This window comes from Doryrhamphus excisus, chromosome 22 (assembly GCF_030265055.1).
Source record: "Doryrhamphus excisus isolate RoL2022-K1 chromosome 22, RoL_Dexc_1.0, whole genome shotgun sequence".
In the NCBI taxonomy this organism is placed as follows: domain Eukaryota; kingdom Metazoa; phylum Chordata; class Actinopteri; order Syngnathiformes; family Syngnathidae; genus Doryrhamphus; species Doryrhamphus excisus.
In genome coordinates this window covers 13,468,465-13,496,442 of record NC_080487.1, presented here as the reverse complement: position 1 = coordinate 13,496,442, position 27,978 = coordinate 13,468,465, and the positions used below count along the sequence as shown (strand labels likewise).

The 27,978-nt window shown below is 42.3% G+C and overlaps 2 protein-coding genes across 7 annotated transcripts in view; one reads left to right on the top strand and one right to left on the bottom strand.

Annotated features, from left to right (window-relative positions):
• fbxl15 (F-box and leucine-rich repeat protein 15) overlaps nucleotides 1-27,978 on the bottom strand; it is a 159,590-nt gene that overhangs the window by 96,808 nt on the left and 34,804 nt on the right. For all 3 annotated transcript variants that reach the window (XM_058061052.1, XM_058061049.1, XM_058061051.1), the window contains 2 exons: nucleotides 13,529-13,699; nucleotides 2,526-2,735 (listed from right to left, as the gene is read on the bottom strand). The gene's annotated coding sequence lies outside the window, so the exon portion shown is untranslated. The remainder of the gene's footprint in view (nucleotides 1-2,525; nucleotides 2,736-13,528; nucleotides 13,700-27,978) is intronic.
• Nucleotides 221-27,320, top strand: LOC131109261 (paired box protein Pax-2a). 4 transcript variants are annotated; one of them, XM_058061039.1, is made up of 10 exons: nucleotides 221-427; nucleotides 1,432-1,597; nucleotides 2,079-2,276; nucleotides 4,566-4,645; nucleotides 4,780-4,899; nucleotides 13,553-13,728; nucleotides 17,031-17,145; nucleotides 23,639-23,740; nucleotides 25,139-25,225; nucleotides 27,086-27,320. In XM_058061039.1, the coding sequence occupies exons 1-10, from the start codon at nucleotides 385-387 to the stop codon at nucleotides 27,205-27,207; spliced, it is 1,209 nt and encodes a 402-aa protein (XP_057917022.1). In that variant the 5' UTR covers nucleotides 221-384; the 3' UTR covers nucleotides 27,208-27,320. The 4 variants fall into 4 exon arrangements, with proteins under 4 accessions (XP_057917022.1, XP_057917021.1, XP_057917025.1 ...); XM_058061038.1 differs by having other exon boundaries at nucleotides 1,420-1,597; XM_058061042.1 differs by having other exon boundaries at nucleotides 27,067-27,244.

The following is a 27,978-nucleotide window of genomic DNA, read 5'->3' as shown; positions in this document are numbered from 1 at the left end:
CCAATACGGATTCTGTGGAGCTATACTGACTACTGACTCGAGCCGGAAAGCGCTGACAGCGGGAAGAACCCAACGTTTTTTGGGGGGGTCGTTTTGGGGGGGTGGGACAGCACGCAGCACACCTGCCAGCCAAAATCCGGGTCCGCAGTGCTCAACTTTTATTTTGTATTTTTAATAACGGAGGAAAAGAAGGCAAAGTTGCTGCTTGGAGGAGGTGGTGGTGGTGGTGGTGTTGCGGGGGGGTGGGGGGAGGCACAACCAAGGAAGACCCTCCGATATCTGCCTTTTTATTTCTTCTTCTTTTTTTTTCTTCACATTTCCAAGCCCCGATAGGAAGGCGACACGGCGACTTCCGTTGATTTGTTGTCTTTCCTTTGCTATCCAATGGATATTCACTGCAAGGCTGACCCCTTCACGGCCATGCACCGTAAGTAGCACAACACCGGCGTACACATGACGGCTATTAAGTCACCTTTAAATATCTTTCCTCCAAATAACCATACATATTTATCTCTTTAACGTCTTATCCGTCACTATTATTATTGTTAATTCTTTCTAATACTAGTAGTATTTCGTGTACATGGAGGCGTTTAAACACCTAGCAAATATAAATCAAACATGCTAGCTTAATTTGAGTGAATAATCCGAATAATAAAATGTGAGTCAAATGATTCAAAAATGTATTTCTGAGTCTTATTATGAGTAGTATTAAAAAAAACTGCGATTAAATAAAGAGGAATATATGTCTGTAATTATTAGTGAATTATGTTTATTTTCAATAATAACTATTATGCATCCACAAAGACCGTAAACTGCAGGTATCGATGGTCTGTAATGATTCTTTTTTAAACGAGTCTCTAATTAATGTAGCTCCAGTCACTGTAATTCAAACCTTTAAGTGAATTTTTGACTCTTTTAACGCATAAAAAGTACATTAAAAACTGCAGGTAGCTAATGATTCTTTTTTTTTTTGAACGAGTCTCCTTTAAAAAAATACCCGTTAATGAAATAAGCAGCAGATGTGAATATAACGTCTATTTAGCGTATAGCATGAATTAGCAGGGAATTAGTGTTTTGTTTTGTTTTTTATTCATTTCAGCGCAATAAAATGTACTCATATAGGAGTTATTAAAGCTTGGTAAATTATTTAACAATGAAATGATTTTTTAAGTGTCAGATTATTTGAGGTGGAAATAATTTAAGGGGTACTGTTTTAAAATATTACGATTATGAGTTTTAAAGTCATGTCAAAATGAGGGGTAAATCTGTGTTATATTTTGCATTAACTTCCCTCATTAACTGCATGAATTGAATATGGATATATATATATATGGATATATGTGTATATATTGTGGTGCAAGTCCACCCTTTATGGCTTTATGTAATGTTAGGCCGCTGTGTGTGCATATGCTGCTGTTGTATCCCACGTAGGGCACGGGGGTGTGAACCAGCTCGGCGGGGTGTTCGTGAACGGCAGACCCCTCCCGGACGTGGTGAGGCAGCGCATCGTGGAGCTGGCCCACCAGGGGGTTCGACCGTGCGACATCTCCCGGCAGCTGCGCGTCAGTCACGGCTGCGTCAGCAAGATCCTGGGCAGGTAAAGGCTGGGGCCGGTGTATGCATTGGCGTGGGGGAGAGGTGGGCTTTCGTGCGTGGGGAAAGGGGAACGTACTAAATTTGACTGTAGATACAATGAATGTGGACTAAAAAATTGTTATTGTTTTTTTAGGGGATTTTTACAGAGAAAGTTTTTTTTTTACCAGCTCCAATTTTTTGTGGCAGCAGTAAACGCAGCACAATTTAAACACAATGTTATACCCTTATTTTGAAAACCATTTGATAAAGGTTACTAACGATAAAGGTGAGTTGGGCACAGCACGTGCCTTGCCCTGGGGTGCCTCCAACAGTAGCTACGCCCCTGCTCACGTGCAACCCACTCTTAATTTAAAAAGCGTAAAAGTAAACAGGACGTTTAGATTGTACAGTTTTAAACCGGAGAACTAGCAAAGCATCATTTTTGCACATTTTATATAAAATACATATATTTATATATAATCACGTGTATTTTCCCTCTTTAGGTACTACGAAACCGGAAGCATCAAACCGGGGGTAATAGGTGGCTCCAAGCCAAAAGTGGCCACGCCGAAGGTGGTGGACAAAATAGCGGACTACAAGAGGCAAAACCCCACCATGTTTGCGTGGGAGATCCGCGACAGGCTGTTGGCTGAGGGGATCTGCGACAACGACACCGTACCCAGCGTCTCGTCCATTAACAGGTAGGAGGCCAGTTTTAAAAAATAAACCCGCAAAATGCACAATTCATGGGGTGTATTTTTTTATAAATATAGTAAATAATGCGTGTATTACTACATAAATGCATATATTGTGTTTACTGTTGCACGGCGTGACATTGTGACGTTTCTAATATTTCTAATAACAAGCCAAAAAACATTTTGTTAAATAAAAAAAAAAGCACATGTTCAAGGTGTACCTAATGAAGTGTCCTGCACATATACTGTACCTACCTGGTTCCGCCCACCTTGGAGGTTGTCCAATGTGTCCGTCAACAATCAGGGTCCGTGTGGAGTCCAGATGAGGATGGATCAATAATAGGTGACCACTTCCCGTGGCGCCATAAAGCAGGCCAATTTTCCTGAGCACATCTAATGCGTGCAGTGGGGGGGGGTTGTGGAGGTCTGGTGGGTGCGTGGGTGACCACTGCAGGCTGACTTTCTCTGCAAGATTTTAGATAAAGAGAAAAAAAACAGCTTAAAAACAATATTATTTTATATGAACGTAACATGCAGTAAAACGCTGGTGGTGCATTCAAGGTACCATTTTAAATGGGAGAAATGAGTGTTAAGTTGATACTATGATGGCCTATATTATGGTTGTTTTTATGTCAATTCACACATTGATCAAATCTTCATAAATGTGAATTATGATGCGTTCAAGTTGCTTTTAATGCACATTTTTATCTAAACAGTGCCTGAACTGCGACATAGAAGCCCATGCATGAACTTTGCTTAAGAGGCACTGTTCCATAGAGGCATTACATTTTAATGAGCTAATGGGGGGGTTTGGTGGAGTGGGGAGGGGGGGGGGGTTGTGGACAGGAGCGACATCTTTTTAAATAAGAAAGGGCTGCGTAGAAAATTCATTTCATGCTCCATGCTCGCTTAAAAAGGCGACTCCAGACACACGTGTGTGTGAGATAAGTCCAAAATGTACATTAATGGCATTAAAAAAAAAGACCCCCCCTCTGGACCCCCATTCTTTTTTTCTTCTCATTTTCAATTCCAATTAAAGGATTCTATTTGGCTTTGTTTATGTCGGAAATTGAATTGTGAAGTTATAATGTTATCAGGCAAATATTAATATTTGAGAGACTTTCAATTGCTATATGGATGCGGGAGGGGGGGGGGGTCATGAGAGGGCATTTATTTTTTGATGTATCCATTCACTATCATTTAATATGGGGCCTTTAGCGCTTTAAATTTTAGTGCTTTAAAAAGAGCTGCACGGTGTACGAGTGGTTAGCGCGTATTGGCCTCACAGCTAGGATACCGCAGTTCAATTCCATTCTCGGCTATCTCCACGTGGAGTTTTTGCATGTTCTTCCTGTTTTCTGCGGGTACTCCGGTTTCTTCCCACATTCCAAAAACATGCAAAGTTGTCTATATGTGCTGTGATTGGCTGGAGTGGACCCCGCCCCTCGTTCAAAGACAGCTGGGATAGGCTCCAGCACCCCACCAACCCTTGTGAGGATAAGCGGTAGAAAATGAATGAAAGAACCCCCCCCGATCCCACTCTCCCAACCATCCAGTTGAGTTGAGACAGGAGCTGGGCTCTTTTTCCACTTGAGTTGTCACGCTGGGGGGGTTGGGGGGCTGCGGGGGGGTTACACAGTCTGACCCCATGATAGTTGACAAAAGGGGATGCTCCGGTGAAACACCTTTGGCCTACATGCATTATTAAAGCTACAACTTGATGGGACACCAAGAATGTAACACAAACTCTTAGGGAGGGGGGGAATAATATTAAGTCAATAAATATAGTCATTTTAATATTTGTTCAAGCAAAGCCAGGTCATTCATTCATTTGAAATTACATAATAAGAAGAAGATGGACAGCTACAGTCGGATGATGTGAATTTGGGGTGTTTTTTTCTTCCCAGGCGTCGTTTAGGAAAGGCTGTGTTAGCAGGAACGCAGTAGTTGAAGTAGAACAAGAACTGATAAGTACTTGGAGAGTTTACAAATTACGGCGACAGTTCTCCTTCTCCCCGGGTGCCGCTCAGACGGAACAAATCTAACGTGAGCTCATGCGAAGGGTGGGGGTGGGGGGGGGGCAATAAGGAACTATTGCTTTCCTGTCACATGTAATTTATAGCTCTCTATTTGCATCTCTTTGCCCGCGTGGCCTAATCCCAGACTTTAGCGATCAATATGGACTCATCCATATTGGCACGTAGGGAGGGGAGATGCTGGTGCTGGGGGGGGGGCATTGGTGGTTGCAGGGTGTATGACCGGTCTGTAGTCATCTTCTCTGACTTTGTTTTAAAGGATTATCCGAACAAAAGTGCAGCAGCCATTCCATCCGTCGCCCGATGGGACGTCGCTGTCGACAGCAGGCCATACCATAGGTAGGATCCCACACATCATCATCATCATCATCATCATCATCAACTACTACCGTGCACATCTTCTGCGTCAGCGGGAAGTCAAAATGGACCCACAGCAGGTCTCCATTACATTTTCTGTTCCTTTGGCTTTTCAGTGCCAAACACGGTGTCTCCGCCGGTAACCAGCACCTCCAACGACCCCGCGGGATCCTACTCCATTAACGGCATTCTGGGTATCCCACGATCCAACGGGGAAAAGAGGAAAAGAGACGAAGGTAAGATGTGTTTTCACGTCGGAGTGCCGTTAGAAAAGTCAAACGATCTTATGTGATCTGTGGTGGTTCTTCTTTTGGATCCTGGATGCGTACCTGTGTCTTTAAAAACCGATGCGCTATGTATCCTTTAGTGTGGTGTTCAGGGACTCCATTGTTGTATCGTTAAGGAGGCTTTAAAGGTTACACTTTTGTTCCCCTGACCAGTCACTAGCCACGTTTACATGAGGAGTTTTTCCTCTTTCCGAATGACTTTTCCGAAAACAATGGTATACATGGAAAAGAATATTCCAATCTCCTGTCTACATGCGCCGCTATAATCAAACCGAATACTAAATGGGGCATGCCCAGTAAAATGTAAACATCAACATCACGTGATACCAAGTTTTTCTACTCCGTATTGCCAGTTTTTCGTTCATCCAGTCTTGAAATTTAGTTTGGATCAAAAACAAGGAGTCCAGGAGTCCAGTACTCCTGGACCAGTAGGAGTCCAGTACCGATTGCTGGCCTCCATTTTAAAACTGAAGAACGTCTGAGCATGCACTGAAAGATCAATTTAAACAGGAAAAGATGAAATTCAATCTTGCTAATATTTTATCATTAAACTCAGGACATGTTTTATATAGATTTATATTTTTAATATTTTTTTAATAAAAACTGGACTTGTGAATAAAGTATAGAAGGGTTTAGATTCTGTTCCACAGATGGCAGTAATGATAATAAACAATAAACAACAGAAGAAGAACAACTTTCCGTTTTACAAGATACCTCAATCGGATTGGGGAAAGGAATATTCCACATTCCCTTTGAATCTGATTATATGTTCATTCGGATTGGCACTTTTCTTTGGGAATGAGGTGTATACAAAGGTTCAATTCTTTCCGTTTGAGCAATTGGAATATTAGTGTCCATGTATACGTGGCTAACGTCCAAAAAAGAATGCGTTTACACGGGATTGTTACCTCAACATTTCCAGAGGTTAACTTCCGTTGGAGTCAGTCATTATCTTCATGTAGATTTGAAGGACAGAAATGGATTCCCGCACCGCGTCGGATTGTAATCTTCATGCGCTGTGCTGAAGTTGCAACTCTGGAGCTCTAAAAAAAAAGGCGCTCACTGTTCCAGGCGACGACCCTTAATAAAACACCTGAACTTGGCTACAGCGCCGTGTCAATCCACCGAGGAGGCTTTTTTTGATTTGAAGGCACGACCTCCACTGTTGTCTCCTGCAATTAATCTTTATGGAAGTGATTAAAGGGCTTTAGATAATTACATGTCAAGATGATGTAGCCGACCACCCGGGTCAGTCCAGAAAGCCGCTATAGCTCTGGGTTTTTTTTTTTTTTCTTTCTCCTCTCCCCCTTCTTGGTTCTCCCTCTCCTGCAACTCTGAGGCCTGAGGCTTTTATAGATTATTGGTTGTGTAAGAACCAGGCTTCCTTAATGTTGCTACATACACCAGGAGATGATGAGATGTTTTGAAATGATGGGAGGAAGAAGGTGAGCTTTATTTCTGCAGCATGGGATCTAATCGGAGCGTGCTTGGTTTTTGTTCTGGCGTTTTGCGGGATACCATGGAGAAATTGATGTTTTTATGTGTGTGTGGGGGGGCAAGGAGTGGTGGGGGGGTAAGGCAGAGATGACTAACGACCTGTCAGAGGTAGATTTCCTGGCAGAGATATAAAACCCAGCATGACGTGGGCACAACAAAATGACATAATCAAGCCTTTTGGCGGGAAGCAGTACGGCGGTGAGGGCATAATGCAAATGTCTGGTGTTCCCGAGGTTCATTTGGAGCCGTCGGAGGACTCCTCGTATTAAGCGTAATGTCCCACCCCGCCACCCCCGCCCTATGCCCAACCTGGAATGATTGAAGGTGCACATTTTTATGCAGATTGCTACTGAAGGGCACGGCGATATTAAGGGCACGGGGAGGAAGATGGCCTCTTTAGTGGGGGAGTCCATTTCTAAAAGTAGCCGTGTGTCTTATAAGCTTCGTTTCCATGTTGCGCTACAGTTTGATATGTATTTTATTCCATTTTCCATCGTAAAGGGTTCCCCAAATATCCAGTTGAACTGGCTATCCGCCTGGTAGCTATCCATCGTCATCCTGCTGGAAACACCAGCTCCATGCGTATTTAACTGATATCAACCGTTATTGCTGTGAACACAACTGATTTGTGCAGTTGGGTGGAAGCGTGGATTTCAACGTGCGGGTTCTGGTGACGCCAGATTGCTACATTTAGCATGAAAATAAACCTGTGAATATGAGACCGTTGTCATTGAAATGAAGTAGTATTTCCTGACCCAAAAAATTGATTGTAGGCTGCATGGTGGTCGAGTGGTTAGTGCACAGCTAGAAGACCTGAGTTCAATTCCAGTGTTTGCATGTTCTCCACATGCATGCATGGGTTTTCTCCGTGTTTTCCTCCAAAAAACATGCTAGGTTAATTAGCGACTCCAAATTGTCCATAGGTATGAATGTGAGTGGGAGTGTTTTTTTTGTCTATATGTGCCCTGTGATTGGCTGGCAACCAGTCCAGGGTGTACCCCGCCTCTCGCCCCGAATAGAGCTGGGATAGGCTCCAGCATACCCGCGACCCTCGTGAGGAAAAGCGGTAGAAAATGAATGAATGAATGAATAAAGCAGTGGCTATTAACCTACGTGAATATGAAACTGAAATTAAGTAGTATTAAGTAGTATTTCCTGCCCAAAAAAAATCAATTGTAGGCTGCACTGTGGACGAGTGGTTAGTGCGCAGGCCTCACAGCTAGAAGACCCAAGTTCAATTCCATAGTTTGCATGTTCTCCCTATGCATGCGTGGGTTTTCTCCGTGTTTTCCTCCAAAAAAACATGCTAGGTTAATTAGCAACTCCAAATTGTCCATAGGTATGAATGTGAGTGTGAATGGTTGTTTGTCTATATGTGCCTTGTGATTGGCTGGCCACCAGTCCACCTCTCGCCCCAAAGACAGCTGGAATAGGCTCCAGCATACCCACTACCCTAATGAGGATAAGCGGTAGTTTTCCCATTGAAAACGAATGGACAATTTATTTTGGACTATTATTTTGCATTATTGTTACATTTTGCAGTAGAAAATGAATGAATGAATGAAAATTGATTGTATACTCTAATGCACTAATTGTGCTAAAATGTTTTTAGCCAATTTCAAGGAAAAATGTATTGTGTTTGAGTAGTTTTCAGCATCATATGTGAGCGATGTTCATGGATACATAAAGTAGTAATTTTGTCACTTTTGAAATAATCCAAAAGTATATTTATTGTGTTTTGTGCAATTTTCAGTAGCTCTCCAAAGACTGTGGTTGTTTTCATGCTGGTAGATGATGTCATATTGTGTCATATATGACCTTATACGAGCGTGTAGGGTCATTTTTGTTGCCTTGTTTGGACTTGGATTGTGTGTTCAAGACAACGATGATGTTTCACAAAGAAATAGCACAAAGGCAAACACATTTTCCACCCCCCCCCCCGTCAGCTAATGTCTCTGCATGGCCTCGTTTGCCGGTAGTACATATTGTGCTGCGCTCACTAGGCTGTGGTCCAGTTAGTCAGTAAACACCAGGACCACCACATTTCCTCACAGCGCAGCCTCATTTAACTCGGTAAGCCGCGGGATGATTACGGCAGAAGCGTAAAAAAAAAAAAAAAAAAAAAAAACACATGCAAGTACGGAATATTTGTTCCTGTGGCGCTCCGCCAAGTTTCCGAGTCAGCAGTGCCCTTAAAGAAAGGTCCCAAATTACGGCAGCCGTGTCGGGATAATGCGCTGTGACACGCGTTATGTACACCGGGACCGGGCCAGAGGCGCTTCAGGGACACAGGTGTCATAAGAGCCATTATCTGCTATTGTGTTGCGGCAAATTAAAAGTAGCATGTTACACTTGGCAGCCATTGTCGTAAGGCCGGGGGAAAGATGGCGTCCTCAGTGACCATGGCTGTCCAAGCTGTCGTGCTGAGGTGACATGTATTAGAATGTCTTCCACTGCTGAGAGAAAAAAGCTATTACCGCGCGTATTAATGTCCGTGTACACCCCACTAAGACCCCCCTACTTGGAAAAACTACAAAAACACAAAGGAAAAAAAAACGTCCACTGGCGCTTCAAAACAATGCATCCATAGGGTGTCATGTGTATGCCAATCCAACAGGTGGCGCTCTAACCTACAATAAATCCATCATATGTAATCAGAAGTGTGTTTGAATACTCTATTTAATTTAACAGTTCAATATCAGTATCAGTTCTAGATCCGATATCAATCCGATACCAAGTAAATCGAATCAAATCGAATCGGGTCTCCGAGCTGTGGGGCCTGCACGCTAACCAACGTTCATTCATTTTGTACCGCTTATCCTCACAAGGGTCTCGGGGGGGGTGCTGGAGCCTATCCCAGCTGTCTTCGGGCCAAGAGGCGGGGTCCACCCTGGACTGGTGGCCAGCCAATCCCAGGGCACATATAGACAAACAACCATTCACACTCACATTCATAACTATGGACAATTTGGAGTCGCTAATTAACCTAGCATGTTTTTGGAATGTGGGAGGAAACCGGAGTAACTCGGAACTCGGGTCTCCTAGCTGTGAGGTCTGCGCGCTAACCACTCGACCGCCATGCAGCCCCAGCAAATATATATTGAATAACAATTATTAAAACATTGATATTAATTCTAATACGTTTTAATAAGTTGTAATAATTTTGTCTATAAGCTCAGAACATTTTCAGCTCAGTTCAGCTTCTTGACACGCATACTCACATAGCACAATCAGAGTTGCGCAACGCTAAGACGTGAACTTAGTCTAACAGAATAAAGTTGTAGTATTTTGAAAGTCTTTTAAAGTCACACGCTGGCCAACAAACCGTTCAATCCCACCCGCCGTGATGGCTTCGTTGGATTTGTGTGTCCGTGTGGATGGATGAGATTCCGATGTTTGGGATGCAGCTACCAAGTCATTATTCCTCATCTGTGAGCGTCATGATGAGGGTGCTGGGTTGGGATGAGATGATGATGGAGTACTACAAAACCGACTCGACTCCAGTCTGTACAAAGTAGGGGTTTTATTCCAAGTATCATAAAGAGTGTATGACATATGTACTCGCTACTTGTCTATCTATGAATTATCAATAATATTGAGGTTTACGCTGCTAGTCTGTGTGAATTATCAATAGTATTGAAGTATAATCGTTCCAGTTCATGAAAAACATGTTTCCTGTCTTTGCAATTAATCCATTCAGCATAAATAATGCACACAACCGTCAATGCGGAACACACAGATGATGTATTTCATTTGTGTTTACATCGTTGAATGATTCAATTACCCCCCCCCCCCCCACCCCCCCACCCCCAAACATAGGTTGAGGCGGGAAATGACAACACAACAATGTGATGACGGAAGACGAGCATATTTGTCCTGGCATGTTGTTTAAACAAGGAAGTAGACTACAAGGATTAGACCAATCCACCCCAGAGTGGGGGGGGAGTGGGGGGTCACGACCCAAAGGTGGTGGCTTCACCGCTTATTTTATTGTGTGGAAAAAAAAAAACACAAGCTTTTATTGTGTGGGAAAGAAGCTACTCTTTCACTCACTTTGTATTTTCCTTGCTTTTATTTTGACGGGCACTCACAGGGGGACCCGGTTGGCTTGAGTGCCCTACTAGGGGTTGTGACCTTCGGGTGGCGAACCCGCAGAGAGGCGTCTTCGCGGTGGGGGTGGTTATCTTATCTGGAGGGGGGGCGGCTCCCTCATTACTGGAGAGTTGTCGAAATCAATAAAGCTAACATAGTCGCAACTTCTTGTAGTAACAATAAGTCCTCAGATATTTTGCAGTTCTTAACGGGTAAGACTCCACTAGTAGTTTGAAGGAGAACCATCACTAGGACGACTACAGATTTCGAAAATTGACTGCACATCAGCATCTACCTTTGAGATGCAGATTGCCTTGACCAACCATGCATTTGTCATTTTGGTGTTTTACGTTGAGAAACCCTGGTAAAGACTCTAACAGGGCATCTCCATCTACAAATGGTTGGAGTCCAAGATGATGTTTGGCTTTCTCAAAGCTACTTTCTTATAACTACGTGCGCCTGTGTGTAAAATCGTGACAAAAAAATCCGACAAATTTCATTGATTTCATTGAGACAATGAAGTGAAAAACTTAGTCCTTAGTAACAGTCCTACCCCTGTCCAAAAAGGGTCTCAGTAAGCCTTGTGACAGCATTCCCAGCAACTAGTTCCTAGGCAAGGCTGGGGTCTTTTCCCAAGTACGTAAGGTATATCAATCCAAAACTTGAATCCAAACCTGTGAGGTTTCTATTTGGTTTGACTTTCTTGAATCAGGAAGACCTGTCTTTATAGACTTCCCCTTCAAAAAATGACTCTGTTCAGTTGTCTTGTTGTATCGGTTTGATTCTCACAACTACACCCTATGACGTCAAAACGCCAAGTATTTTATCGTGGAACGGCATTCTGGGTGACCTGAAACAGTTTCTAAAGTCGGAAAATGCCGGCTAAGGACTAGCAAATCCGATCCATCCGATCTAAAAAACATGTCGCTTGACTAGAAGTGAGCGAGAAGTGAGTGTCAGGAATCGGATTTATGTGCATCTGTTCTATCTTTTGTGCGTCACGTATCCGTTCCCATCTGGATGCAACTATTTACTACTCTGACACGATGTCGACCCCACTTTTTTCAACACAAAACACCCCCCAAAAAAAATCCCCAGAATGTTCGAGGGTGGAGGTTAAGGTAATTTGCATGTCAAAGTTCCAGTCAATAAGGCGATCACCAATTTGAAAACCTGAGAAGGATTTCCAGGGATAAAGATGTTACCCCCAAAAATCTTGACGGTACAGAATCGATGCATCACTTGGGAATTGGGCAGCACATGGGACGGCTTTCGTGGGTGTGCCTCCCACGTTGGCCAACAGCAAGCACGTGGGCGGTTATTGATCAAAAATAATGAATGACTCTGTTCATGCAAGAGTAGTCTAAGCAAACTGATGAGACATCTAGGACTCTAGGACTGTCAATGCCAACAACTACGTTCTGTCGATACGGTCTCACACACACAAAGTCCAAATCCGGACTTGTTACAATCCGGGGAAGGATGTACTGTTTGTGAGGAACAAGTTGTCACCTGTTGACGCCACATAACCATCATCAGGGAATACCGGAGAAAGTTATCTTGGATCGTCTGAGACTACTTAAGGGGAACGGAGATATTGATCAGGAGACTGGAGGAGAGAAACTGTTGTGGGGGGGGGGGGGGGGGGGGGGGGCACGGAAGCTACTATTCTATTCTGTTTGATTTGTTCTTAATCCAATTCTATTGTGTTTAATATATTTTGAATAGATTTTGTAAATCTGATACTAATTTGCGAGTCTTTTTTCCCCTTCTCATTACAAGAGTAAAAAGTAAAGAACACGCAAAAATGGGAAATTAAATTAGCTTAACTTAAATTACTTAAGTGGCCCTTTTGCCTTTGTTAGGGTGAGGAAATCGTATTTTTAAAAAAATAGTTTTAGTAGTGCCCATTCTCTTTTGTTGTATTGTGTTGTGTTAAGTCCTGGGCTAAGTTAGCCTCATTAGCATTGCCACCAATACATGATATTGTTAGCATGCTATTTCAGTGTGTTTAGTGTACAGCCCAGAGCTGAGATATTATGTTGCTGTGCATGTGTTTATGTTTCATTTTTCATTTTTCTCATTTTTTTTTACCTTTTCTTTTACGAAAAGCGAGTATACACCCGCGAAAATCCACGCATAAGTGAAAAAGTCATAAAAATGTCCACTTTTGACACGGATGACTTGACGGATTGCCGTTTTTCTCAGATTTAGGATCAACATTTGCCATAAAAGTGATAGTTGTACTTGTTCGATTCAGCCTTGATTAACTTTATTTACATTTTCAGTTAATAAATATAAATATATACATAATGCTGCCCTGTCTTTCAATTAAAAATTGGCATATTTCAGACATAGTGTGGTGCGGTGATTAATCATGATTAATTGAAAGCCGTCATTAATCTGATTACCAATATTAATCATTTCACAGCCCTATTCATAACAAAGTATTCCCAAACCGTGACAATCAATAGTTTACAATTATGCTGCTAGCTGGCAAGTTAGCATATCCATTCCAAGATGCTAACTACCAGCGACACTGCAAAGAACACTGCACACCGTGTCACTTCCACGTGTCTACTACATATTCTACTTGGAAAAAAAGCGGTATGGCAACATAATGGAAGAGCAATAACACTCCCAAAAGGCACTAGAGCGCCGACATGATTGATCAATTGAATTCGGCGAGAGGGGGGGGGGGGGGAACCGGTGGGATTAAGTAGAGTATTATACGCACAATGAGTTGAGGCAGGATGTTCATTTCAAGTCCATTTGAGCTCCCTCTTGCCGCCAGATCAGACAATCAATAGGGGCCTTGCATATCATACATCATCCCCCCCCAGGCCCCCCCCCCCCACACACACACATACACTCCAGCTCACCGAGGGGAGAACATAATCTGCCGCAAATTTAGAATGACAGATTTGGAAAGGCGGGGGATGCCTTCAAAGACAGAAGGAATATTGGGATTTGGAGTTGTGTAAATTACCGGGGTCGCTCTTTCCTCTCGTAGATGGTTCAGATGGTTCTGGCCCAAACAGTGATTCTCAGGGTAGTGTGGAGAGTTTACGCAAACACCTGAGGGCCGACGCCTTCACACAGCAGCAGCTGGAAGCGCTGGACCGGGTCTTTGAACGCCCCTCCTACCCGGACGTCTTCCCTGCGTCGGAGCACATCAAACCAGAACAGGTCAGTAGTGTTCTTTAGTCTCTTCTCTTTGTTTTTCAGAAAACACACACACGTAAAAACACTCCTTATCCAGAGGCTAATTAAAGCTGGCTGAGACGGCAGGCCAGGGGGAAAAAGCAGGAGGGATCGCAGGGAAAACTCCCACGCGTTATTGATTTTGCGACGGGAAAAACACATTCCTTGCATCCCTTATAATGGAGAATAACAGTACGGCCGTGTGAAATAAATCAACAGATGCCTTTTAGCGTCATATGACAGCTTTGTGCGACATGGAGGAATTTAGTAGCATTTTATTTGTCTATTTTTTTTATTTGACATGAATAATGTTTAATTATGACAGCATGAGAAGACACAAGTATCCTATTTTTTTAATTAATTTTTAACATAATCTATTAATTCATTCATTTTCTACGGCTTATCCTCACGAGGGTTGCGGGGGCGCTGGAGCCTACCCCAGCTGTCTTCGGGCGAGAGGCGGGTGACAAGTTTCTTGACTTTTTTACGAATTGTTATGGTAAATTATTGCGTCTTTAGCGCCATTTTACGCACCTCTGGATTGTGACTCAACTCTAAAAAAAAATGTGCACATAATTTAAAAATTTTATTTTTATAACAATAAGGAATAAAACATTTTTTTAAATTTTTTTACAACAAATTTTTAATTTTTTAATTCATTATTAGCCTTTTTATTTTACATGTTTTCATTTTGTCATGGAGTATATACCCGCGAAAAAGTCATATAAATGTCCACTTTTGACACCCCCTCCCACGAAACCCTCCTGCTGACTTGATATTGCCGTTCTTCTCAGATTTAGGATCAACATTTGCAATAAAAGTCATATTTGCACTTATTTGATTCAGCCACATAGCCCTGCTTTAAGTCCCAAGTATGCCTCATAACTTATTAAACACGTTTAGTATCAAACATACAAGTACCCCCCCCCCCACTAATGAACAATAATGTAAGACCATTGATGAACACATGGAGTCGGGTTGGAGACACTCAAAGCACACAACTTCAAATCGCAACACTTTCCCCCCGTATTATCACATACTGTAATGACAACTATGGTGTATTCAAGGAACGCCAAACACTGGAAAATCTCAACGCTTGAAGAAAAAACATTATCAGCGAAGCAGCAAAAATGTGTGAATTTACACGACAGTGAATACCGAATGTGCGGGGATCCGCCGTATAGCAATTCAACTTGAACACATAGCGGAATGAAACAATTAGCATACAATTATGGGTGTCTTTAAGATATACAACCACCCTCCATCTTTCAAAAATGAGCCCCCCCCCCACCCCTGACGGCGCTTATTAGAAGCTGCGGTTTTATTACAATGGATAACTTTTATTTACATTCATTATACTATTAAACAACAAGAGACGATTAATTTCTTTCAGCAAACTACAAGTCGGAGCCATAAAAAGCAAAAGCAAGTGGCCTAATTGAGTTAATTTTAATCTCTCTGCAATCAGGCGGAATTAGGCAGGTGATAAATCAGTGGGACAGGCCTCACCTCCAGAAGAGGGCCTAATTTGCACCTAATTACAAAACTGATTTCTACTGCAAGATCAATACCAAAACCAATTGGAAATGACTTGCAATCACAAAGAGCGTCAGGGAGAGTATTAAAAGGCAAAAGGATTGGGAGGGGGGGGGTGAGTTTTAAAAAAAAGGGGGGTGAAAAATCAGTTTTAATTTAATGCAATATTAATCAGGCCACCTTCTCTTTTAGCGGGGGCCTCACTCGATACACACACACACACCCCCTCCCTGCCCGCCCCCATTTCTCTTCCTGTGCAAAATGTGTCCCCATTTGCCAAGTGTCTGGGTCGCCGTAGTGACGCATTAAAAAGTCATTCTGCTGATGCAAAACTCAATGGACGCAGCCCTCCCACACTTCTGCTTGCCATGTGGTCATCCCTTTCACCGCGTCGCCTCTTATCTGCATGAGAAAACGTCTGCCGGGCGTCTGAAGCCTCGCCCCAATAGAGCAAAACATCCGACCTGGTGCCAGGGAACAGTTGTAGCAGACAATTAGAGTTTATCGGCCACAGAGGCAGACAAGAGTGGGGTCAGAGCTGTCTACGTACCCCCCCCCCTCCTCCGTGGGCCCCGATCCCATGGGGGGGGAGCGGGCCCCGCTGAGACACTCCCCTCAAACAAACAGTGTCCCACTCCGGAAGTCTCATCTCATTAAAAGCATACAAACATGCTAACATCTGCCATCACTACTAAATAATTACATTACATTAAATACTTAATTGAAATATGGGAAATGAATAAACTCGTATATGTGATAATTATACAATATTAAAATTATTCCAAAAAATTATTAATAATTTTTGTGATTTTTGAAACATTTTTAAAAAATTATTTGTTTATTTTTTATTTAGCCAAACAAAGCCAATATGCTTGTTTTACCAGAACATAAACAAAATGCTGACACAATCATTTATTTCTAGTCTTCTTACATTATTTACTAAAAACCTGAATGAAAATGAATGCCTGCCTCTGCTGGGCCCCTCCAGCCGCATCCGCTGCCTTCTAAATCGCGGCTGTAGCCCTCTTTTCACTCATCATGGTCCACGCAAACTCATTGGACGAACTGGGGCAGTGCCGAGACCAACATGCACCCACCTCGGAGTCGGAAGTGGTTGCAAAGGGTTCGCGCGTCACGCGTCATCCGTAGCCCAACGCAGCCCGGCACACAACCAAAGTTCCTCCTGCACTAAAAGTGCTACGTAGTGTCTGCATGCTCCAAAATCCGCATCCACTAATTTCGCCCACACTTACAAGTACAGCGGGTCGGGACCGTAAAACCAGAATTAACTTTTTGGACCAAAACAATGCTCTTCATCGTAAATCCTGCAAAGACGTCAACATTTCTTGCCCCTTTAAACCTCGCTAGCATGACTCAGACATTAAAAAAGTAACAAAAAAAGTCGGGACGGCCGTACAGATCGAAGTCTTCAAGTGTCAGCGGGAAAAGGCCAATGGTAACCCTCACATGGGGCCCACATGGCGCGCACACAACAAAGCGGAACCACTCAAGAAGGCAAATCCAGCACAAAGGGGCCAGCTGACGCCCTGGCATCACATTCAAACCCCCCGAAAAGCCCACTTCTTCTCAGACAATACCCAAATAAATTCATGATATGCTTCAACCGCGACACACACACACACCCACGATGCTCTCATCCGCACGTATACCGCAGCACGTAACGCACACGCCGGGCCCCGGCTCGGTGGTTTTGTTGCGGTTTTCTAACCACTCCACTGTCCACTTCCCAGGCTAACGAGTACTCGCTGCCTGGCCTCAATTCCAGCCTGGACGAAGTCAAGCCCAGTTTGTCGTCTAACGCCAACCCGGACCTGAGCCCCAGCGTGTCGCAAAGCTACCCTGTAGGTAAGATCTTGGCCCCCACCCACCCTCAACTTTGAACATTAAAAGCGAGTCAACCAACAAGCCAAGTGTCCGGGAGTATTTCATGTCCTGTCGTTCACTAGAAGCTATCTGTCTGTCTCGGACAGCCAGGAAAGCTGGAGCATCTGTCGTCCCGGCACTGTTTCGCTGAGCAAGCAGCTCCGGAATTGGGGGGGGTTGTGGGGGGGTTACTGTTAAGTCATGGTCGGGCAAGGTCCTTTGGGTGTCACTGGATCAGATTCATCAGAGCGGCAGCGGCTGTTGGTTGGCTGCTTCTGTGATTTGTTCACTTTGTCACCTGGATAGGTGGGGGCGGTGGGGGGGCGGCGGGGTGCGGGGACTTGTGTGTGTGGGGGGGTGTCGGCAGTTTGCGGGAACACAAGTAATGTGCCTCGGTAAATACGCTCTGGCACCTCCGCCGCCTCACTCTAACACTGTGATCATTTACTTCATCCTCCGATGTCACCCTACAAAACACCCCCACCCGGCCCCCCTCACACTAGCCCACCCCCGCTCGGTCACACGTAATGATTGCCCAGCTTATTGAAATATTGTTGTTTTGTTGCTATTAAGCTTTGAATGACCTCACTTTTATTACCTGTTGGGATCCTTGTTCCGCAAAAACTATTCAACAGTTTTCCGTTCACGGTATAAGGTTAGGACTTGGACTAAAGAACCGAAAAATTTGGATGAGCTGTGAATCAAGCTTTAGCTCTACTGACGACCATTCTGGAACATTCCAGTATCCCGTTCCCTCCCGCCCCCTTTTCGGGGGCTTTACTCATTGTTATGTTGGCATTACAGTTATAGCATCATCTTGTTTCTGGGGCCAAGAAAAACAACAGTAGCTAAGCAATAAAGTAGAATACTGAAATACTGTCTGAGGATCGAACCAGCAACCAGTCATACAGTCATTTAAAATGTAAAAAAAAATAAAAAATCACCGTATATATTGATAAAAATTGTGGAATTTGAAAGTTTTGACAACTGTGCTGTAGACTCAGCAAAATGGTACAATGATTTCCCACCAATAGGGGGCACCAAAATATTTGTCCATTAGTTTTCAATGGGAAAACTCCATCAATCCACGTATTTTCTATATCGCTTATTCGCACTAAAGTCACGGGGGTGCTGGAGCCTATCCCAGCTATCTTCGGGCGGGGTACACTCTGGACTGGTGGCCAGCCAATCACAGTGCACATATAGACAAACAACCATTCACACTCACATTCATACCTATGGACAATTTGGAGTTGCTAATTAACCTAGCATGTTTTTGGAATGTGGGAGGAAACCGGAGTACCCGGAGAAAACCCACGCATGCACGGGGAGAACATGCAAACTCCACACAGAGATGGCCGAGTGTGGAATCGAACATGGGTCTCCTAGCTGTGAGACCGACATGCTAACCACCAAAACTGTTACAGAAAATATGAAAGGTAGTCAACGTGGATTGTATTGTTTTGAATGTAGCCGATGTGTTCAGGGACAAAATTGAGGTGTAATAATTGTAACTGTGAGTGTTACAATTGGTGTGTGCATACCCCCGATTCGGGAACCTAGGATTTAGAGGTCAAAGTAATGACAAAAACACCTCTAAGCTAATAGCTAATACAACCAGAGAGAACTACTACGTCTTGCAGGGCAAAACAAAAAAAGTAGCAAGTGATGTGCAGTATTTAGGCCAGGATCCAATTCTGAATTAATTGTGCTTTAACGAGAGGAGAAAACAACTTTTGTTTTTTTTAACGTTTTCATCATCGATCACGTTGATTTTATGCCCCCGGAATTAGCATAATCTATTAGACTTGATTCATGAAGTCATGGCCAGAGATCGGGATTGCGGCAGCACAGATAGAAATCTTTTGTGTCCTCTGCTTATCCTATTAGAGGCTGAAAAGCAGCAGGGCCCGAGCAGAAAGGATTTAAGGGCATTGTGCGCATCATCGAAATTCAGAGGCAAAGACGCCTTCCTCTCTCTTGCGCTCCTCTCCTCCACATTAATGTGAATTACCTTCTAAATAGTCCCTCTTGGCCCATAAGGCTCCATGAATATGTGGCTAGGACAATTGCATATTGTCAGGTAATTTCTATTGTTGATATGGGAAGTCATTTCTTTGATGAATTCCCCCCCCCCCTCCCCGCAAGAGAGATGGATCTCATCAGAGGTGCTCCGTCTTCTTTTTTTTCCGGCCTATTCAGACTGCTTAAGATTCAAATAGACTTCCATGTGTGTGTGTGTGTGTGTGTGTGTGTGTTAAGAGACCCAAGTCTGAACTTTTTGTGTATTTTCCGAGGAGTTAATGAAGAGATGGTCTCGATAGGGACGATTGTTGTCCACTCGCTGTATTGAGGTGAGGTGTTTTCTTCTGGTGCTTCAATGGGAGCGTGCCACTCATCTCCACTCTGCATACTGACAACCCGAGGGCGTGTGTGTGTGTGTGTGTGTGTGTGTTCCCTACTGGGCCGACTAATGGAGGTCCCCAAAGGCCTTGAAAGCACATGTCAATGACACTTGGCTCGCCGCTGTGCAACATTCGCCTAACATCATACATGTTCAAAGTCTGGGGTCTGTATCTGACCGGCGCTGCAGTTCCAGTTCGGAAACAGTTTGGGAAAAGAGCATAGAGTCGGCACAAAGTCTGGCACAAGAAAAACCGTAAAACAAGGGTCTGAAACTCATGGACCGCCTGAAAAAAAACACCGAAGAAGAAAAAAAAAAAGAATACCTAGCAGACTATTCTTTTGGTTACTGACTTTTCAAAATTTCAATGTTCTCCATTTAACTTCCCTTAGACAAATATTTGCATGTTCTGTATGTATTTAGTATTGTATGTATTTAACTTCCTAACTCCACCTTAATTTTCTTTGTTTCCAGTTTGGAAACAGTTTGGAAAAGAGCATGAAAAAACCACTGAAGAAGAAGAAAAAACTAACAAATACACATAAATAGCAGACTCTTTTGACTTTATGGTCAAACTATTCTTTTGTTACTGACTTTGCACAATTTCAATGTTCTCCATTTAACTTCCCTTAGACAAATATTTGCATGTTCTGTATGTATTTAGGAATTTAATTTTATTAACTTCCAAACTCTGCCTTAAATTTCTTTGTTTCCAGTTCGGAAACAGTTTGGAAAAAAGCATAGAGTCGGCACAAAGTCTGGCACAAGAAAAACCGTAAAACAAGGGTCTGAAACTCATGGACCGCCTGAAAAAAAACACTGAAGAAGAAGAAAAAAACGAATAAATACGCATAACTAGCAGACTCTTTTGACTTTATGGTCAAACTATTCTTTTGTTACTGACTTTGCAAAATTTCAATGTTCTCCATTTAACTTCCCTTAGACAAATATGTGGATGTTCAGTCTGTATTTAGGAATTTTATTAAATATTAACTTCCAAACTCTGCCTTAAATTTCTTTGTTTCCAGTTCGGAAACAGTTGGGAAAAGAGCATAGAGTTGGCACAAAGTCTGGCACAAGAAAAACCGTAAAACAAGGGTCTCAAACTCATGGACCGCCTGAAAAAAAACACTGAAGAAGAAGAAAAAACGAATAAATACGCATAACTAGCAGACTCTTTTGTCTTTATGGTCAAACTATTCTTTTGTTACTGACTTTGCAAAATTTCAATGTTCTCCATTTAACTTCCCTTAGACAAATATGTGGATGTTCAGTATGTAGTATTTAGGAATTTAATTTTATGAACTTCCAAAATCTGCCTTAAATTTCTTTGTTTCCAGTTCGGAAACAGTTGGGAAAAGAGCATAGAGTCGGCACAAAGTCTGGCACAAGAAAAACCATACAACAAGGGTCTCAAACTCATGGGATGCCTCAAAGGGTAGTGTAATTGAAGAAGAAACCACTGAAGAAGAAGAAAAAACGAATAAATACGCATAACTAGCAGACTCTTTTGACTTTATGGTCAAACTATTCTTTTGGTTACTGACTTTGCAAAATTTCAATGTTCTCCATTTAACTTCCCTTAGACAAATATGTGGATGTTCAGTATGTATTTAGGAATTAAATTTGATCAACTTCCAAACTTAAATTTCTTTGTTTCCAGTTTGGAAACAGTTTGAAAAAGAGCATAGAGTCGGCACAAAGTCTGGCACAAGAAAAAAACGTAAAACAAGGGTCTCAAACTCATGGACCGCCTCAAAGACTAGTGTAATTGAAAAAAAATTCTTTGAACTATTGAAATTCTTTTGGTTACTGACTTTACAAAATTTCAGTGTTCTCCATTTAATTTCCCTTAGACAAATATGTGCATGTTCAGTATGTAGTATTTAGGAATTTAATTTTATTAACTTCCAAACTGCCTTAAATTTTTTTTGTAATGAAAACAGGGCAGCCCATCTGGTGATGTTATAGACTAGACTCTACCTCCAGGGGCCGCCACTGAAATTGAATTTGACGAATCAGATGGACACAAGGGTTCAATGTGGGTCCGGGTCTTTTCCAGAAGTGACTTTCTTTGTTTATTGGTTGGAAAGACCCTCCAACCAGGGGTTATATAGCGCCTCCTGTAGTTTGGGCGTGGTTTTGACAAGCCAGCATACGCCTAGCCTCAGAAACCAGGATGAATTACGAGTCTGTCCTCTCGAAAGCAAACTAACCTTTGAGCGCACGTTTGATAATGACTGACTTTCAGCCCGTGTTTGGGGATTTAAGCAATTTGGCTCACCAAACATTCTTTACTCCCTTGCAATTAATTAGGATGTTTTTTTTTTTTTATTGGACTCGCAAACGCCTCAAAGATGGAGGTCAAAGATTTGCGGTTGTTGCGGCAAACATGAAGGTGTCCCCGTCACGCTACGCTGCGTCCTGTTTTGAGCTAAAGAGGCAGTCACTAATGGCCTTGCGCCGGTGCCAAATGAAGATGAAGTTCTGCCGCTGTTGTTGTCCTCCTCAAACTTGTAGGGATTGTTTCGCTGTTGGTAAAACTCGATCCCCAATCTCGTAAAGCGAGACGTTGCTCACCTTATTATAGGTGATCGTAATGGTACAATTTGCGTTACGATCTTTTCTCGCTGGGTCAAACCGTGTTTCCTGATTTCAGAGTCGCATACTGATTTTGGCTTGAGCACTTTATATTCCGGATGCCCTTCCCGACGAATACCAATGATCCAACAAAACGAAGGATTGACTCTCTTCAAGGCTGCAACAGGGATCAAAGTTCCAATACGAGGGGTTAAGCGACGAGCGTTGCATCGACTCCCTGGTCAAACTCTGGATCACTACCTCAGCCAACATTGATCTGCTATTGGCTACTCATGTCTGGTCCCGAGTTAGTGAAATGTAAATGAAAGTATTTGGGTGACTTGGGTCACAACAGTAAACCAGTAACTTACTCGCACAGAATGGGGTCAATGCCCGGTGGACCGCAAGGCGCCACTTGGGTGAACTGACTTGTGGCAAACCGATTCTTTTTGTCAACTCATGGCCAATATGGCCTCCCGTTTGTCTAAGAAGACGCTTTAGAAATCAAAAACACATTTAAATAAAATTAGTATTCTTACTTCTTTATGCATTTTGACTTTATGGTCTAACTCTTTTTTTGGTTACTGACTTTGCAAGATGTTAGCGTTCTCCATTGAACTTCCCTTAGACAAATATGTGGATGTTCAGTATGTAGTATTTAGGGATTTCATTATATTTACTTTACTTCAAAGGGGGAACAGGAAACCTTAAATTTCTTCGTAGAAAGATGCTTCATGAAAACCGTTAACGTTAACGTCGTATGATGCGGGCTCTCTTCCCGTTTCCCAGAGTGCTTTGCTGTACTGTTGTTGTACATAGCAAATAAATGACATGCTTAAAGCTCACATAGTTGTTGGTTGTTATGCAGTATTTGTTTGTAGTATCTACATATTATATTATTGTGTGATGCTTTAGCATTTTCTTTGAGACACCGTGAGTAAGAATGGTAGGTGGAATATCAACCCCACGCTCGATTTCAATGAAGCTGGTGACGAAACTGTAATGTCACCCTACTGAACTAAGTAAGGATGTAATATTTGGATTCTAGGATTGTATATCAGATATAGAATACGAGCCACGTGCGTATTGTAGTGTACCCAACCCAATGTTCTCATCTGTCATCACGATGCATCTTGTACTCATTAACAGTTCCATCGGCAGACAGTTTTTCCCCACTGAGTCCTCGGTCCTTCATAAATATGTTGGTCCACAATGGTACCTGCGTAGATAGAGGTTATGTGGTGCGCTACAAAAAACAAAAATACACCCTTGGGGGTCAGTGAGGACAACCCCAAGGGTGATGCTCCTCGAAATGAAATGGGAAACTACCACTGTGCCATGGAAAAACATGGAAAACTTTTTGTTTTGGATTCCTATAACAAACGAAAAGCCCCTTCAATAAATGTAGCTCGCCTTAGTTAGCGGTAATTTAGCTAACACTGCTTGAACTTGAACCCTCACCTTGTTTGTCGTTTGTGTTGTTTTGCTCAGGTCGAGATATGGCCAACACAACCTTACCCGGGTACCCCCCTCACGTTCCCCCGACAGGCCAGGGCAGCTACCCAACTTCCACGCTCGCTGGAATGGTTCCTGGTAAGTGACAACGATTACGATTTCCAATGGAAAAACTGCATCAACCCTTGGGATGATCCGATCAGGATTTGATGCTGCCGATACCGATCCTTTTCAAAGGGTGCGGAGCTGATCGGGGAAGGAATATGCATTTTAAAGCAAGTATCGGTCGATACGGATCGATACTGTCCTGATATCGATTGGTGGCCAATCAAACACATCCCTAATATGGAATATTGTCAACTACATTTTAAACCAAATGTACACCCGACAAAGTATCACCTGACTTAACAACCAAACACATGACTCGACTATCTATTTCTATATCTTTTAAGCTAGCCGCTAAGCTAGGAGCCTTATTTTTCGCACTCCGCGGAAGTATGTGCTCAATTGAATACATTTACAAATTAGATTAATTTCCTAGATTAATCAGATTAATCGCAAATCTTAATTTGATTAATTGCGATTAATTACCATTTGCAACTATGCCTGAAATATGCATGTTTTTACTACATTGTATTAACAGAAAAGATTCGTGAAATGCTTCATGAAATATTTTTGTTACCGCCGTTACATCGTATAAAAATAAAATAATAAAATAAAATTGTATTGTATTATTTTTATTATTTATTATTTATTATTATTTAATAAAAATAAAAATTAAAAATAAACATTAAAAAAAAAAAAAGTCAATTTGACCAAATCCGAGATCTGTCGAAAACCAGTTCTGGAAAAAGGCCCATTAAGGCTGAAAGCTAAAAGGATGCTTCCAGTTGTCGTGCGGCGTTCCGGCCCGTTCACCCGGCACACAAGGAATAAAAGGAATAAGATTTAGTGGCGGGCGCCAAACACTGTTAAAGCCCGGCCATTCCTCACCAGCTTCATATAAATTACAGCCTTTATTGTCTCGTAAAGGAAAGAAAGGTGTTGAACCAACGGCGCCGCACGCCGACACCATCGCGCCGCGACTTCTCTTTTCCAATGAAATCCCGTCGACGGGAAAAGCTCGGCGCAGACGCCGTCTCTCAGGGAACGGCTGCAGGATTTACTGCGAGCCGATCTGAAATGCATGCATGAAACCGTTTATTAACACCGGCTGTTTATTACGGCAGCTCGGAATTAAAAACGGGGGAAGAAGAATGGCGAGATATCCGTAAATGGGATGCGGAAAGGCGGGCGCACCGTCGCCTCCTGTATTGTTCACTGTTGCATAACTTCAATGAAATGAAAAAGAAATAAATTACTTGCCAGAACGGTCACATGGCCATGACTGTTGCTCCACCCCCAACCCCCCCCACCCCCACCCCACCTTGGATGTTTAGCACCATGAGAAATGACGCCATGCCGCGTATGATTGAATTTAAGGTATTGAAATATTGATAACAATATTGATTTGCTGTTTTGTTATTTTTTTTACAGGGAGCGAGTTTTCGGGGAACCCCTACAGTCATCCGCAGTACACCACCTACAACGAAGCGTGGCGATTCAGCAACCCAGCGTTACTAAGTGAGTGCCGATGCTAACGATGCTAACGATGCTAGCTTTGTCACGTCTACAGCTCATCTTCTGTAGCTAGGTTGGACAAAATACACGCTGGGACGCTGATAAAACGAACCTCGATGCTAACGAGACACAAGTAGACACATTCCACAAAGATGGCCGACATGTTACAATTGAACTTTACCGTAGGATCGAACCAATTATAAATCTAATGTACTCTAATAGTCTCCTAATTAAAACACAACAAAAACTACACAAATGTATTGTAATATAATGTAATGCATATTATATAATACCAGATAAAATATGATATAATATCATAATGACAGCACTGCGATTGGCTGGCGACCAGTCCACGGTGTACTCCGCTGGGATAGGCTCCAATTTATTTGTTCCAAAATCCAACAAAAAAATAAAAATAAGCTTGTTTTCTATTACTGGATACTGAGGTTCTCATTGGGAGTGACCAGGATGGACAGGATCCCTTCCAGACACCCAGAAATATGAAGATAGGATGGATAGGATCAGAAGGAGTACATCAGAGGGACATTCCATGTTCAAGTCCTTTAGGCCAGACTGAGATGGTTGGGACATGTCCAACACAAAAAGAAGGAAAATGTTCACATTGAAGCAAAAATTTTGGCATAAATGTTTGACGTAAACCCCAGAAAAAGCTATTGGGCGTGTATGCTAACTGAAATTTTTAGCAATTTTTCATTATTTGCTAATGCATTTCCCAAAAATTACTCTAACAAAAAAATAAAAATAAGCTTGTTTTCTATTATTGGATGCTGAGGTTCTCATTGGGAGTGACCAGGATGGACAGGATCAGGAAGGTGGGACATTACAAAAAAATAAAAATAAGCTTGTTTTCTATTATTGGATGCTGAGGTTCTCATTGGGAGTGACCGGGATGGACAGGATCACTTCCAGACACTCAGAAATATGAAGAAAAAAATAAATTTCATAGAGCATAATTATAGTTTTACATGCGGGAAACACTGGAAAATCATGATACAGCCACGTAGATCAATAGTGTTTCTCATCTTCCTCATCAAATTCATGCAACTCAAAACTTTATTTGGCCCCGTGGCAGGTTATTTCACAGTCACACTCAGTTAATTAATTTGTTCCAAAATCCAACAAAAAATAAAAATAAGCTTGTTTTCTATTACTGGATGCTGAGGTTCTCATTGGGAGTGACCGGGATGGACAGGATCCCTTATAGACACTCAGAAATATGAAGAAAAAAATACATTTCATAGAGAATAATTATAGTTTTACATGCAGAAAACACTGGAAAATCATGATACAGCTACGTAGATCAATAGTGTTTCTCATCTTCCTCATCAAATTCATGCAACTCAAAACTTTCTTTGGCCCCGTGGCAGGTTATTTCACAGTTACACTCAGTTAATTAATTTGGGTAATTAATTTGTTCCAAAATCCAACAAAAAATAAAAAATAAGCTTGTTTTCTATTACCGGATGCTGAGGTTCTCATTGGGAGTGACCAGGATGGATAGGATCCTTTCCAGACACTCAGAAATATGAAGAAAAAAATACATTTCGTAGAGAATAATTATAGTTTTACATGCGGAAAACACTGGAAAATCATGATACAGCCACGTACAGCCATCAAATTCATGCAACTCAAAACTTTATTTGGCCCCGTGGCAGGTTATTTCACAGTCACACTGTTAAAAAGTACTTTTGAACAGTACAGTACATGCAGTTTTGTACTGAAACCAAAGCAAGTTTTGGTATTACAGTAGTACAGCAGACTGTTGTGAAATTGTACATTTGAAGGTAAAGATGCTCTTTGTCGTTTCTTCTGTTAACTTTCAGGTTCCCCTTATTATTATAGTGCTGCAACCAGAGGCTCCGTCCCCGCTGCTGCCACTGCCTATGACCGTCACTAGTTACCATGGAAACCAAATCAACCTGCAGGACCGTGGCCTCGGCAGGCTCCACATTGCCCCAGTTTGAGCACACAATGAGACATGTTTTGTTTTTTTTTTTTGTTTTTTTCAGGGGGGGTCGGGGGGGGGGCTCTTCCACGTTAAATATGAATAAACAATTACTGAACCAAGTGGGGGGAAAAATTTGTGGATGACGACTGTACATTCCTTTGCTTGGCAGCTCTCAACAGGGACTGTGCGCAGCATCAAAATAACCCCCCCACATAAACCCCCCCTCCCTGACTTGACTTCATCTGTCATCCAGCAAGCATGGTTGATGCCACCGGAAGATTAAGACTCTGTGATACACAATCAAAGATGTAAAAAAATTAATAAAAAAAAAAAGATAAGTAGTACAGTACGTCGCCATGGAAGCAAATGGATCAATTTGATTCTTTTTTTTTTTTTTTTTAATAATAATTTTTGTGTGACATGTGTGCAACGAAATGTCAGCCGGCAACATTTTGTGTCGTGATATTTAATATTTTTGGTTTCTTTTTGCACTATTTTTTTGGAGGGGCGTTCTTACATATGCAGAAAAAATTTTGCTTTTTATTTGTATTTTTTTGGTTTAATGTCTGTCTGTACGTTTGGCACTTACACACGAGTCGTGTCACGTGCGCTACTCTGCTGGATGTTTCATTTAAGTCGCTTAAGTCTTTGGCAGGACAGGATCGAACAGCCATCATCCCGGCCGAGTCGGATCACCGTCGTCAAGTGGCGCCAAAACAAAAAGAAAAATACATAAAAAAATTTTTAAAAAATCAAAGTTAACAGCCATGGAGTCAAAAAGCAGTTA

Coding starts and splice junctions, on each gene's coding strand:
- LOC131109261 (XM_058061038.1), top strand. CDS start 385: ATGGATATTCACTGCAAGGCTGACCCCTTCACGGCCATGCACC. Junction 13,729..17,030: donor AGCACATCAAACCAGAACAG/GTCAGTAGTGTT, acceptor TCCACTTCCCAG/GCTAACGAGTACTCGCTGCC. Junction 17,146..23,638: donor GTCGCAAAGCTACCCTGTAG/GTAAGATCTTGG, acceptor TGTTTTGCTCAG/GTCGAGATATGGCCAACACA.